This window comes from Tachysurus fulvidraco, chromosome 2, assembly GCF_022655615.1.
Source record: "Tachysurus fulvidraco isolate hzauxx_2018 chromosome 2, HZAU_PFXX_2.0, whole genome shotgun sequence".
NCBI lineage: Eukaryota > Metazoa > Chordata > Actinopteri > Siluriformes > Bagridae > Tachysurus > Tachysurus fulvidraco.
This window is the reverse complement of record NC_062519.1, coordinates 25,479,381-25,493,325: the sequence shown is the minus strand read 5'-3', so window position 1 is coordinate 25,493,325 and position 13,945 is coordinate 25,479,381. Positions and strand designations below refer to the sequence as shown.

General features: G+C 38.0%; 1 protein-coding gene across 1 annotated transcript; it reads right to left on the bottom strand.

Annotated features, from left to right (window-relative positions):
- Nucleotides 1-1,206: 1,206 nt before the first annotated feature.
- ushbp1 (Usher syndrome 1C binding protein 1) lies at nucleotides 1,207-12,020 on the bottom strand. The gene is made up of 14 exons (XM_027170115.2): nucleotides 11,681-12,020; nucleotides 10,204-10,322; nucleotides 9,989-10,125; nucleotides 8,529-8,692; nucleotides 8,091-8,300; nucleotides 7,645-7,880; nucleotides 7,336-7,476; nucleotides 7,088-7,164; nucleotides 6,466-6,553; nucleotides 6,102-6,330; nucleotides 4,750-4,908; nucleotides 3,369-3,466; nucleotides 3,086-3,208; nucleotides 1,207-1,606 (listed from the first exon to the last, which is right to left on the bottom strand). The coding sequence occupies exons 1-14, from the start codon at nucleotides 11,687-11,689 to the stop codon at nucleotides 1,441-1,443; spliced, it is 1,956 nt and encodes a 651-aa protein (XP_027025916.2). The 5' UTR covers nucleotides 11,690-12,020; the 3' UTR covers nucleotides 1,207-1,440.
- Nucleotides 12,021-13,945: the final 1,925 nt, after the last annotated feature.

The following is a 13,945-nucleotide window of genomic DNA, read 5'->3' as shown; positions in this document are numbered from 1 at the left end:
ATTAATCCATTCTGCAGCCTGTGATTGACAGGCTCTGTCACTGTTCTCCGACACAGAGTATTTTTCCCAGGCATCAGAGCATCACCATCGTCATCACAGTCAACAGATGCTTGAGCTTTATGGCACCTTGTTTTCCCACCACTGGTTTTCATTTCACTCACTTGTTTGCTATTTATGGCAGGCTCATTCCTTAGCAAAATAGTCTGTAGTGTGAAGCACAAAACATATGTTAGTTTGGGGGGGACCTGATACATTGGCACTTGAGTTAAGAAAACTCATCTCATGTTTGCATGGTTGCTCTTTAGATCAGATAGATCAGATTGTGAGACCACATCTGATATAAATTTTTCATGTTTTTGCATATAACTATAGGACGATATGATAAAACCTTAAGACAAAAAGTGTAGCATTAAAGGAAACTGAAAAGGTCTTAAGTCTTTTCATGAAGTCTACAAAAATCTGAAAACCAAAATGGAAAAATCCACTCAGCTGCTTACAGTTTGTATCTATTATTATTTAGTTTTATTATATTAAAAGATCATAGAAAAGTGCACTGTGACATAACTGATCATGATATTGATATTATATAATCGTATAGCCCCTTAAATCGTTATATAAGATTGAGAATAATTGCTGTACTCAGGATTCATTATCATTACGCTGATCAGTGCAGCACATGCAGCAGACTCGTTCATCCATCCCTCTGATCTTCTTTATCTCTAGTTCAGGCTAGAGTCTCAGTTAAGCATGGCCTCATAACCCCTACATTCACAGGCTTCAACAACGGTACAGGCCGCCCTTTGACCCCAGGGGGTGTGACACTCAACCTTTGCCTCAACCTTCTGACTGGCATTCGCAGCTGTGGCCGACTGCCCTGAGGCTGGGGGTTGGGAGCGTGCAGTCTTGAGAAAGGTGGACTTAGTAAAAAGAGGAGACAAATGGCAGAGCCGAGATCCTCTAAGTTTAGCCTCTTTTGTCTTTTATCTTTTGTTTGACAGGAGCGAAGGGCCAGATCATTGCAGGGAGCGCGGTTTTTTGCATGCAGAAAAATACATGACCTTTGGTAAACACTGCTCCCATTTTCTCGTGATCTGTTCATCACAGTGTTCCACAAAGGCACCTTTAAATGAGCAAGCTTATATGATTTGAATAATAATAGCATGTTTTGTAAAAAAAATAAAAATAATAATAATAAAAGGCCACTCATTATCTCTAGGGTGGTTTATACCGAAAGGTTTAAAGGACATGTAAGGCGTTGCTTTGCAAATAATTTAGCAACGTTCCTTTCATTCAGATGCCTAAATGAAACTTTTCACTGCAACCTAAACAATGTCATAAACTCCACTGATCTAAGGTGCCTCCTGGAACTTAAGTTACATACAATATTAAGCTCAATTCTTTTTTTTATTGCAGTTATATTCCAGTTCATAAAATGTTTTTTTAGAGCACTGTCTCCTCTTTCTTCCACTTCAGTGCCTCCAGCGTGGTCTTAAGTTCAGTCAGTTGAGACTCGTGACGTTCCTGCATAGCTGTCATTTGTCGCTCGATCCTCCACAGCTGCTCGTGGTGTTTTTTGCGAGCGTTCTTGCATGCACTCATGGCTTTACTGCGAAAAAGAAAGCCTCGGATAAATTCATTTGTTTGCAATCAGACTTTTTAAGATTTAAAGCAATAGTTTTGATGGAAAATCAAAATGGTTCCTTTTATCATAAATGCTAACATTATCAACTACACCTGTAGAATATCACACTAATACTGCATCATCAATTGATGCATTGTCAGGGACCATGATGTTAACATTTCTACTCTGGGACAGATATTATTTTAATCACATATTTAATCACAAAATGTGGTTTTGTTCGTATCTAAATGACAAAAATAAACAATTCCCAGACAAGATATTGGTAAATAGCTTAGCTAGTCTTCGCTTAGTTAGTTTTGTCTTAGTCTAAATGTATAGTTTTATAGCCCAGGTGGTGGCCTGCTATAGTTTTATTGGAGAAAAATGAGAAACAAATAAGAAATATATAAATAATAAATTCTATTTATATAAATCCTCCTTTTGAAAGACTACTACTTTTGCCTTAAAGTAAAATGCTTGCAAAATAGTTTAATAGTTTAACACACAGCCAATGAACACCAAAGTCCTTCAGAAGCTCAGTTTTTTTTAATAACATTAGATTTTTAAGTTAACAGTTTCCTTTGTTTTCCTGAATGCAGCGCAGAGAACCTTGAAATTCCTTTAACATCATATGACACACACATTACAAAAATTATTCCTTTTACAAACTCCTTTCAGAATCCTTTCAGAATCATAATCTTCTGTCATTGTGCAGTCCAGACCTTTCAGTTCATGACTCATAACATTTATAACTTGGAGTTTCGATACAGTGCTTTACCTGTGTGTGTGTGTGTGTGTGTGTGTGTGTGTGTGTGTGTGTGTGTGTGTGTGTGTGTGTGTGTGTGTGTGTGTGTGTGTGTGTGTGTGTGTGTGTGTGTGTGTGTGTGTAATTACTGTATATCCTCAAAAATCTGTTTCATGTCAGCTTGATATAAAAATGTGTTACATCTGTATATGAAAAACAAACAAATAAAAGTCAATTACGCTGCATATTATTCACTGGCATATGATTACAAAAGTTAAAACAGGTTACATCAAACCTGCCATTTAATCTTATTCTACCTCTAAGTACCAGCTTACATTACAGTAAAGGTGTAATGTAAATCATCTGCAACATAGAAGCTACGTATTATTGCTATTTAATGATTCTCATTTGTTCGGTTCAAATATGAAAATAGATTTAGAGCACCGTACTACATTTTCATCTCTTTCATATATTCTGTAGCTTAAGAACATCTGCTGCAGTGAATAACATATAGCTTTCTCGAAAACTGAAACTTTAATCAGATTACATCTATTTCTGTGAAGCATTAAGCATTACCCCTGATGCTCTATCCTCTAATCATAAGCTTAATCCTAAAAAAGTAGCCCTGATTCTTCACTGACTGCCAGACCATTTGAGTTGACCAGAAATAAAAAACAGTTGAAACAAAATAAAAAGTGAAATAAACAATAGTGCTGTACTTGTGAAAGAACAAGAGGCGGGCGACTTCCTCCTTGTTAACTCTCCTTTGTGTGGTGCATTCTAACATCTCTGTGTCCAACAACTCTCGTAAAGATGTCACTCTTCTCTTCAGGGTCTGCTCCCTGTAGAAGAAAACAGATAAGAAACTTTCACTCACATTTACTCTTCATGGTTATTGCAATATTACATCGATAGCTATACTACTGTATGCTGCATTTCAATTAAAAAAATCGATTCACTGATTTCAATGTTAATTCAGGGTCACAAAAAAAAGCTTTGCACCTTTGAATCACTGCCTGAAGTTCTCTCATGATGGCATGATTCCTTGGCCCAGGATTTAACTCTCCACACTCCAGCTTGGCCCGATACTCCTCTATCCTCTGAAGGAAACGGAAGTCTTCATGTTAAATTGCAGTGTTCAGCACATCCATTTGAAAATGCCTTTTTGTTCTCAATATTTTTTCTATGATTATAATTAAAAAACAAACTTCCTGGTAAAATAGTGCAGGACTTTGTATTATGCTGATGAGGGCCTAGCAGAAGTCCAACACATTCTTCAAGCCTGATATTATCATGAAGCAAATAGAAATCCTTTTAACCAGTACAATTGGTGTTCTGTTCCACCGGCAGAATGGAAATTGACTGATTGACAGATATTTTCAAATCAGTATTATTTTATGCAGTATATTTAATGCATTATTTTATTGCAGCAAGTCTGATATAAAATGAGTCAGGACTCTGTTGGCTTTTTGATAACTTTAGACTGGATTTTAGTGGCAAACAAAAACTTGGGACATCTCAGAGAGCAGAAATGGGTTTGATATCATCATTTAGTTTGAAACATATGTTTGAAGAAATTTTAGTTTTTTTGGAATTGTTCTCAGAAACATTTGCCCATAGCAGGCTAGGTGAAACAGTAATACTTATAAAAGTGTCTACATTATCCACCACTATTGAGGGTGACATGAAAAGAAATTCAGGACTAAAATGGACACAATCAAAACAGTCAAAAATCTTTCTTACATTATATGGCAACTTCAAAACCTTATTTATGGGCATATTTAGGGAAGTAATTTTATTTTAGGAAAGTATTTTGAAACAGTTTTCTCCAAACTACTTCTGAAAAATAAACATGCCATTTTTGGAACTCTGAAGAAGGGCTCCAAATCAGAACAGCTTTGAAATCTCTAATCCAAACTCCAATGTACATTTCTTGCTCATTCATGCAATTAACCAATCAGCCAAGCAGAGAATGGTACAAAAACGTCCAGTGAGCAGTAGAAGTGTTTCCACACCAGGTTCCTATCTTTTCAGGTCAATCCATCAAAGTGTACAGATGCCAAAAAGCATTTGGCTTCACAAAAGAACTGCAGCATTCTTGGCTTTGTTTGCACAAATTTTGTGACCCTTTTGAAAGGGGATTCTTTACTTCTATCGTATGGTGGAAAAGAACCTGGCATTTAATCACTGCATGACTCACACTTATAATGTCTTCATTCCAGTTAGGTTAACATGACATTTACACCGGGGTGTGTGAATTGATTCTGCATCTATCACAACAGCATAGACTTAAAAGCATACAAAAGTGAGTATTTGAGCAGGTTTTGAGCATTATCTGGTCATGCCCTAATGCTAAGTAGGCCACATGACAGGAAAAAAGCACCTGTTGATCTGCACTCCTTTCCTCCAGCTCCTCTCGCAGGCTCTGTGCCAAGGCAGCCCCAGCTGAACCATGACACCTATGGGCCACAAAAGTAAACTCTAAAGAGCACCGCTCCTTTTCCTTCAGCCTGATGAGTTCCCGCAACTCAGACATCTCCTCCTACAAATAAGGCATAAAAAAAAAAACAACACTATGACTTGTGACTTTTATATTAAAATACAATATATGGGTGTTAAGTTCACGCATGTATTGCTATTGTGTGAGTTGTTGGTACTCAAAAAAAAGAAATTGTAATTGTCTTGTAATTTAATTTATAGTTGCTTGTTTGATTTGGACGAGGTTTCCAGACAAGTCTTACATCATGAATATGTCCATGCTTAGAACAAACAATCACATAAATCAGTGCAGCCAGTGTAGTGAAAACGCTAGAAAATATAAATCAATTCGACTTGCATCAATACCAAAACTAAATACACACACTTAAAGTGACCAGGTGTGTGGTTTGTTCTCCCTACAGTCTTTTAACTAGCTTGCTAGCTAATCTTACCTCATTAGCTCATTACCTCAAAATTGTTCAAAACATCAAGAGTTACACAAGATGCAGAAATGCAAACTCTGTTTTAGATTTAGCTGAGAGCTCACAACCAAGAAACCCCTTTTTCTGTCAAAAAGGGCTTGTGTTTTAGGTAGCTATCTAGAATTAACCAGCTAGCTTGATCTGTCTTTCTGTGTGTACTGTTACACATTGGGAATGGGTTTACAATAGAGTTTACGCTCATTCTCAACCTAAATAAAAGACAAGATCACATCTTACATGAACATTACCCGAAGCACTTGACCTCTATCTGCATGATATTATGCTCAGATTCCCTGCCACATGAGTGCTGAGCAAATAATTGTATGAGCGGGTGCACAAATGTTTACATTAAAATAGTTGTACATCATGTGCTAAATGATATGAGAAAAACATCAGCTCAAAGCCTGCAAACATTTTGAATGGGTTTGCTTAATAAAATGTAATTAAAATAAGAGAAGGTGTGAGAATAAAAACATTATCCACCAATCTGGATGGGGGGATGTGGTAGCTCAGTGGCTAAGGCGTTGGACTACAGATCGAAAGGTTGTGAGTTCAAACCACAAGTACACCAAGCTGCTACTGCTGGGCCCCTGAGAAAGGCCCTTAACCCTCAATTGCTCAGCTGTATTAAATGGGATAAAAAATGTATGTCTCTCTAGATAAGGGTATCTGCCAAATGCCATAAATATAAATGCAGTCTTACAACATGCACTCCACCAATTGTTGGGATCTAAGCCATATTTAATTTACAGTACACATTATGATGTTAGCTCACCCTGGCATTGACTAGTTCATGTAGTAGGGCTGTTTTCTCTTCTTTGGGGTTGTTTGAGGACAGATAGCTTAGCCTTCTTGCTCCAGCCAGTGTGCCTGTATCAGGGCTGAGCTTCCCTTCTCCTGTCCTGGTCTCCTGAGGAATACACACTGCTGCCCTGTCCTGCTTCAGACGGCCAATCCTCTGCTGAATGACTCTAGTCTTTTCTTCAAATTCCTCTGAGGACAAACTAAGAACAAAGAAAAACATTTGGTTTTAGTAGAGGTGAAAGAGTCAGACATTTTGCCTCCAAATTGACCATTTGGCTAAATAAGAAACTGTACTGCAATATATAATGAATATATGAAGAATGAAAGGCCTTGACCTGTTCTGAGTGCTCACTGTTGTACAGGATGACTCCTCATTAGCAGTATTCAAATTGGCAGTTTGTTCTGGGGCAGTTTGTTCTTGCTCTGTAAAAAGAAATGGGAAGGAAAATAAAAAGAGGAATTAGAACGAAAGAAAGGAAAGAAGTATTATTATTATTATTATTATTATTATTATTATTATTATTATTATTATTATTATTATTACTTCTTAAAAATGTGTCTGTTCTGCATCAGTAGGTTTGTGTAATATCATGTGAAATGATGAAGAAATCCCATTCAGCAACAAAACTTTATTACATCATCACCATCTTTTATTGAACATTTCATGAATAGCGCTGTAACTTCCAAATACTTCACTGGAAATTTAAGATGTTTTCAGAAGTTTTCACATTCAGTGATTTAGCTAGGGTTTCTTGCTACCTTACAGTATATACAGGTGTATGTGTGTGTGTGTGTGTGTGTGTGTGTGTGTGTGTGTGTGTGTGTGTGTGTGTGTGTGTGTGTGTGTGTGTGTGTGAGTGTGTGTGTGTGTGTGTGTATATGTGCTACCTTATATATATATATGTGTGTGTGTGCGAGAGAGAGAGAGAAACACGACACATAATGTGTGTAAGATACCTGCTAACACAGCATTCTGTCCTTTCCTGCCTTCATGCAAGCACATCAGCTCACTGTAAGCCTCTTCACATTCTTCACTGTCAATCAAAAATCTGTTCGTTACTCCCGCATACAAATACTGATAAACATTTGTTTTTCAGATAAAGTTATGCCAAGAAGCTTTATTGAGAATTTTCTTACATCAACACACCATTTGTAAAATCAGTTTTTGCTGCAACATGCAGTGTCGAAGCAGAGGTCACACTGACCAGTATGTGAGGGCCATGTGCAGTGCCGAGCAGTCGGCCTCGTGGCGGCTAAGAGCCATGCTGATTTGTTCTGACTCGCTTTTTCGTCTCTCTAGAGCTGCTGTTAGACGCTCGTTTCTTGATTTCAGTCTCTCCAAGGACCTTTACACCAAACCATATAGTATATATATATATTTATTAATGATGCTAGATTTCTATGCAACAGAATCAACCAGGAGGGAGTCCTGTTCCCATATCAGTTCTGCAATTGTATGAAAAAAAATCTAACTGGAAAAGTTTGTGTGGAAAAATGCCAAATCCACGACTCACCTCTGGAGATGCTCTGTCTCAGTTTCCAGAACTGAGTTGCCAGAACTGGGTCTTGGTGGCCTGGATGGAGAGCCAAGGGGTGAGATAGGCATTCTACGTGAGATAAGAGGAGACGCTGGAGATGGAGACGGAGGAGATGCCCAACGAGGGCTTGGGGTCCTACTAAAGGACAAGGATGGACTTCTGGGAGGGGAACAACTAGCTGTAATCAGCCATTTGTTTTTCAGCTCATCCAACTATTGCCAAGAGGTGCATTTAAAAGACTGTTAGACATTTGTAATATTGCTCAACAAGATATGTTTTGTAGTTCCAGCTCAAAACTAATCAATTAAAAGTTGCACAGAAAACAAGTAAAGGCTAGTTTACTATATTTGGGTTATGAGGGGGAACAAAGCAAATTAACATTTGGATTGATTGATTATAACGATTATAACATAGTGCATAACCTTCTCTCGAAGTCTTTTCTTCTCTTCCTCTATCTCCAAAATGGTTTCTTCCATTTTCTTCTGTTCTTCTTGACATTTCTGCAGGCTGCTGCTCAGTTTACGGTTGAGTTTACTCAGTGACAGAACCTCTTTTTGATAATTTTGACGCTCTTTAGTAGGTAAAGCAGATGGGTACGAGATTCCAAGCTCCCTCTCCATTTCTACTAATATCTGAGACAGCAGTTAAATAGAGCGTTTAATTAAAAAGGATATCCTGTACTTAAGCACAAAAAGCAATTAGGGACCAAATATAATGTGATTTGTAATTAGTAACTTTATACAAGTAACCTGCAGTCATGTGGCAGGGATTCAGAGCATAAGTAACATTAGTACATTTTTGGAGTGAACCTTTTCTTAAACTGGAGCTTGGTGTAAGAATCAAGAAAGGTAGAACTTTACTTGTGTGGCATGAACCCATGTATTACGCGCGGCAGAAATGTGCTCCTCCTGAGCTTTTTGATCATCGTGAACATAGGGAGCGACCAGCTTTCTCCCTCTGACTGCAGATGACTCCAGAGTGAACAAAACCTCCTGGAGCTTTGTCCATAGCTCTGCACTGCACTCTGTGGCCAAACGTGATAAATGCAATATGAAGATTATGGAATATAGATTATGTTCTTTAAAGATTACTGTGATCTTCACCTCATGTTGTACATATTTATATGCCTACAGTTTCAGTGCAACAAATGTATATACACTTTAGGGCAAAATGACAGAGAATTATTTAATTGATAAAAACTTGTTTCGGAGATGTCTGTTTGTCATAAAAAAACTAAAGGATTTTTTTTAAAGGATAAAAACAATTTTTTCTGCTGTTTCTGCCTTTCATTTTCATTTCACGTTTCAATTTAATTGCATTTTATTTGTGTAGCAACAAAGCACATTGTCACAAAGCAGCTTGCTATCTAACATGCTAACTTTTCAAATATAAATGTTTATATATTTATAATTTAAACGAACAAGCCAGTGGTAACGGTGGTGAGGAAAAATTCCCTGAGAACTAGAGATACAGGAAAAGGTAGCCCATCCTCATCTGGTTACACCGGAGAGTGATTATAAATCATCTCCAATTTTCTCTCACTGTCCGAAATGTCTTTTTATATCTTATTATATATCTTTTGTAGATAAATTATAAATAGAGATGAGTTTTTTCCTACTTTTCTCTCTCACAGAAACCTTGGGGATAGATTAAGGATAATCCAGAATAATGACAAATAATACAAATAATATTCAGGGTCTTTCTATGTGAACAGAAAGAATGATGTATGGCTTTCACCTGGATGTAATACACAAGAAATTTTAGATATTGCTAGTGTGCTGTTCTGCAGGGAAAAAATCAGGACACAGCAAGCCAGCATTTTTTTAAATTACAGACCAACACATTGTGCTGCAGGACATCCATGAAACAAGTTCCTGTTATTGCTTGTTATGGCGGCTATAAATAGCCATTTCCTCACTGGTCTCTTGAAGTTAATGAGGTAAAGACGTCGACCTGTCATGTCAACAAGGACGTGCAAAACCCGTGATCCCATGAAGATATCAATTAAAGAAAAGGCTTTATGTCTAAAATGAAATAACACTAAAGACTTGTCTAAATAAAATTGTAAAATACACATCTCCTATAGAAAACCTTGACTTCCTTGAATCATTTACCAACTGTTATTATCTGACGGAGAATTGGAGAATTCAACAGCGGTGTATTCACTGAATGTAGTAACCTTGAGAGAAAAAATGACGCTCTCCTTCAAGAGACAAATCTAGAGTATGGGAACATGTGAAATACACTGACTAGTTAAAGTAGCACCCAGTTTAGTGTTGGTGGGAAACTGATGGTGGGATGTTGTGGAAATAAAACCTGCCTTCATATTTCTCTGAGTATTGCACAGATGCTGTTCCTCTATGAGCCACTGGGCTGCTCTGTGGTACCAGGGGACTGGGCTTCAGCTCTGAAACTGGATCACAGGCTTGAGTCTGTGTCTCATAGTCTCTTGGATCCCTGAAAATAAAATTAATTTTTAGGTGTGTACACAATGCAAACATTTTCTTACAAACACAGGTGAGAATGTGCATTTACCGTGATATTTTCAGAGCACTCATCTTCACATTAAGCTCAGATATGATTTGAAGCAAAGTCCCAACCTCGGCCTCGCACTGCGCCAGCTCTGACTCAGCACACGCCAGACTGTCTGTCTTCTACAAGACACATTTCTCAGTTAAATTAATACATCACTTTCTTTATATTAAAAAAGAACACAGTATGTTGGATTTTGTATAAAGAACTTGGTAACAGTTCATTGACACATGTCAAGAATTGGGATGTATTAGACAGTGAGTGAACAGTGAGTTCTCAAAGTTGAGATGATGGAAACAGGAAAATTGGGCAAGTGTAAAGATCTGAGTGACTGTGATGGTACAAGATCATCTCCAGAATAGCATCTTGTGTGGTGTGTTTCTGGTCCAAGAAAGGACAACCAGTTAACCGGTGACAAGATCATGGGCATCCAAAGCTCACTGATGTACATGAGGTATGAAGGCTGGCCTGCTTGATCTGATCACACAGAGTTCATCAAGGCGATGATGGAAAGTATGTCGTAACATAGTGCATCAGAGATTGCTGTGTCTGGAGCTGTGTAGCTAACTTGTTGGTGTCAGATACCACAGCACACATTTAGAGGTCTAGTGGAGTCCATGGCTTGTGAAACAATATTCAGGGGGTGGTTTTAATGTTATGGCTGATCGGAGTATATATCGCCCCGGTATTATTTCTAGGTGAAATGGTTACGTTTATTTTATTGTTTATCTACAAAATGTAAACTGATATGAATCTGCAAACAAGACATCAAGTAAACAATTCAGCCCAAAATGTAAAATTGAAGGAAAATTTATTTAAGGAGTATCCTTTAAAAAGGATGCCAGTGTTTTTCCGTGTTTTTCCACCTGAGCTTTTACCGATGATTTGAAGGACTAAAGGTTAAGCTTAAGAAGTGAAGATGGAAAATACTTGTAAAGGAGATGCAAAGTTTAAAACTGCTAAGATTTTCAGGTTAGGTTATTTGACCTTTCAGATTTCAGGAACATCAACGAAACTAAACACACTAAATGTCTTTGTCGTTTTTCTGTGTGTGGAAGAAAAATATTTGTGGATGAAAGTGTTACTGTTAGTGTACAGCCTTTCTCCCTTAAACAAAGGAAACAGAGGAAACACACATCCTGAAAGCACACTTCCGGCTTCTGTACTTGCCATACTCAAATTCTTGAAAAAATACTTAATTCTTAGTTCTTGTTGTCTTTATTAGTGTGTAAACATGGGTCAGATATATGAGGTTTCTGCTGAGTAGTTATCTTTTTTCTCCATTAGTTAAACACAAATAGTTTACGCATGTTCACAAAACAGCAAACATCCTAATGTTAATATTCATTATATGAATTTCATCTAGTCCATGAAATGCTTTCCCTACACAGAGGCCTTAGTCTACTGAAAACATGCAATCAGGCAGTAAAAGGAGTCATGTTACGCAGCCACAAGTCAAGGTATAAGGAAAGGAACTTACCTCTGTCATTCTGGTTTCCTTGCTACACTTTTCCCTCTGTCCCTTTGCTTAAGAACACAAAAAGTACACAGCAGAGCTGCAGGCTTCTGGATAGGATTGGCGTCCTGCTGCTTGGGGTGTGATTATAGGCTTGAGTAGATCCACACAGTGCCAGTCTCGTGGCATGCAGCACTGTCGGATCAGGAAGAGTTGTTTATTTTTTTCCATCCCCACCTCTTTGCTAGCTAATGGTTGCTCTGACTCTATTCAAAGAGCTTTATTTTCTCTTCTACATTGTGATAAAGACATCTGGTAACTAATGGAAGCCATGATTACAGCCCCCACCCATGCCCTTGCGTGATCTTTTCCTGTTTTCGTTTAGACTCGTTTGCCTATGCTGAAAACCAGAGCAAAAGTGTGTGTTGTAGGAAAATCACTTTTTGATAAAATGTTTGACAGAGAAAAGGTGTTATATTATTACACATACTTAGTCTACTCAGTTAAGGTATGCAAAAAATTTTGAGTTATTCTGGCATTTTACCAAAGTAAGCTTCCTCTTCCTTAATTTCCATATTTTTTCCATTTTCAGGTTCAGCCTAGTAAACCTGTGGTATGTTTAACGGTTAAAATGGGAGGCGGCTGCTTAAAAGCTACATACATCACCAACATGAGAAATGGGTTTTGGAAGGAATTTCATTGTTTGCATATGAAGCTTTGGATCGTCAACTTGCCAGTATAGTAAAAAGTAAAGTAAAGTGATTAACCAAACTCTTTTTGATTTAATATGTGGAAAAAGACTCACTAAGTAAGAATGAGAATTTAAAACACTAAAGGAATTTCAGGTTTACTAGCATGTGCATAAAGAGTGCATTAAGCCTGTGTACAAGAAAAGTCTTGTGTTACAGTTGTACACTCCCACTCAGACACATTGCAAAAATAATAAGTGAACAACAGACTTTTGTCTCCATGATTCCTCATAGTCAAATTCTTCTCAAATTCTTCAATTCTTCTATTTTATTTTTGCTATCTTTTTTCTTGTCTGTAATTATAATTAAGACTTGATTATTTGATGTAAAGCAAAATGTTTACTTTATAGAGATAGTTTACTCTAAAGAGACGGTTGTTGACTTCAGAAGAGCACAAAGCGACCACTCTCCGCTGAACATCGACGGATCATCTGTAGAGATTGTCAAGAGCACCAAATTTCTTGGTGTTCATCGAACGGAGAACTTCACCTGGTCACTCAACACCACCTCCATCACCTAGAAAGTCCAGCAGTGTCTCTACTTCTTACAAAGGCTGAGATAGACACATCTAACTCCCCCCATCCTGACTACATTCTACAGAGGGACCATTGAGAGCATCCTGAGCAGCTGCATCACTTTCTGGTTTGGGAACTGCACCATCTCTGATCGCAAGACCCTGTAGCGGATAGTGAGGACAGCTGAGAAGATCATTGGAGTCTTTCTAACCCTCTATCATGTACATTTACACAACACGCTGCATCCGCAAGGCCAACAGCATTGTGGATGACCCCACACACCCCTCACACACACTCTTCACCCTACTGCCATCTGGATAAAGGTACCGGAGCATTCGGGCCCTCATAACCAGTCTGTGTAACAGTTTCTTTCCACAAAATCGGACTCCTCAATAGCTGAAGTGAACTGTACCGAGCACAATACACACGTGAACACACACGCACATACACATGCACAATCAACCGTATGGACTGCAATGACCCACAACAAATACACACGCTTCCAATTTACATCCATGTCTACAGCACCATCATATTAAACTGTTGACATGCTGTTTTGCACCACCCCCACCCCCAAATCTTACCCAGATAGTGTTATTTTCTGATTGGCTTTTGTGTAGCCTCTTTATTTTGATTGGCTGATAAGTGTCAGGCCCGACTAAGAACTCCAGGGGAGACGCGCTTGATTCCTGCCCGGTTTCTTAGAGACAGAGGTGCGGACTGATACATTTTGGGCGCTGCGGCTTATTAAATATATGATAAATAGTCAAAAAGTTTTTTGCCGTTAATATAATACTAATGTGTTCTTTCCAGTATTTCTGAACACGCAATAGTGATTAAACATACAGTATGTACACTGTTCCATGCTGCTTTTGAGCATTGTCTTTTGTGTGATGTCTTGTATTGTTTGTTTGCACTGTCTTTATGTCTTTTTGTCTTTTGTCTTGTCTTGCATCTGTTTGCACAAGGTTGCACAGATGCACTTTTTTGTAGCTAGGACTAACTTACTAAGTCCTTAGCTCTGT

Coding starts and splice junctions, on each gene's coding strand:
- ushbp1 (XM_027170115.2), bottom strand. Junction 3,467..4,749: donor AAAGGAGTGCAGATCAACAG/GTGCTTTTTTCC, acceptor CGTTTCCTTCAG/AGGATAGAGGAGTATCGGGC. Junction 3,209..3,368: donor CTTCAGGCAGTGATTCAAAG/GTGCAAAGCTTT, acceptor TTTCTTCTACAG/GGAGCAGACCCTGAAGAGAA.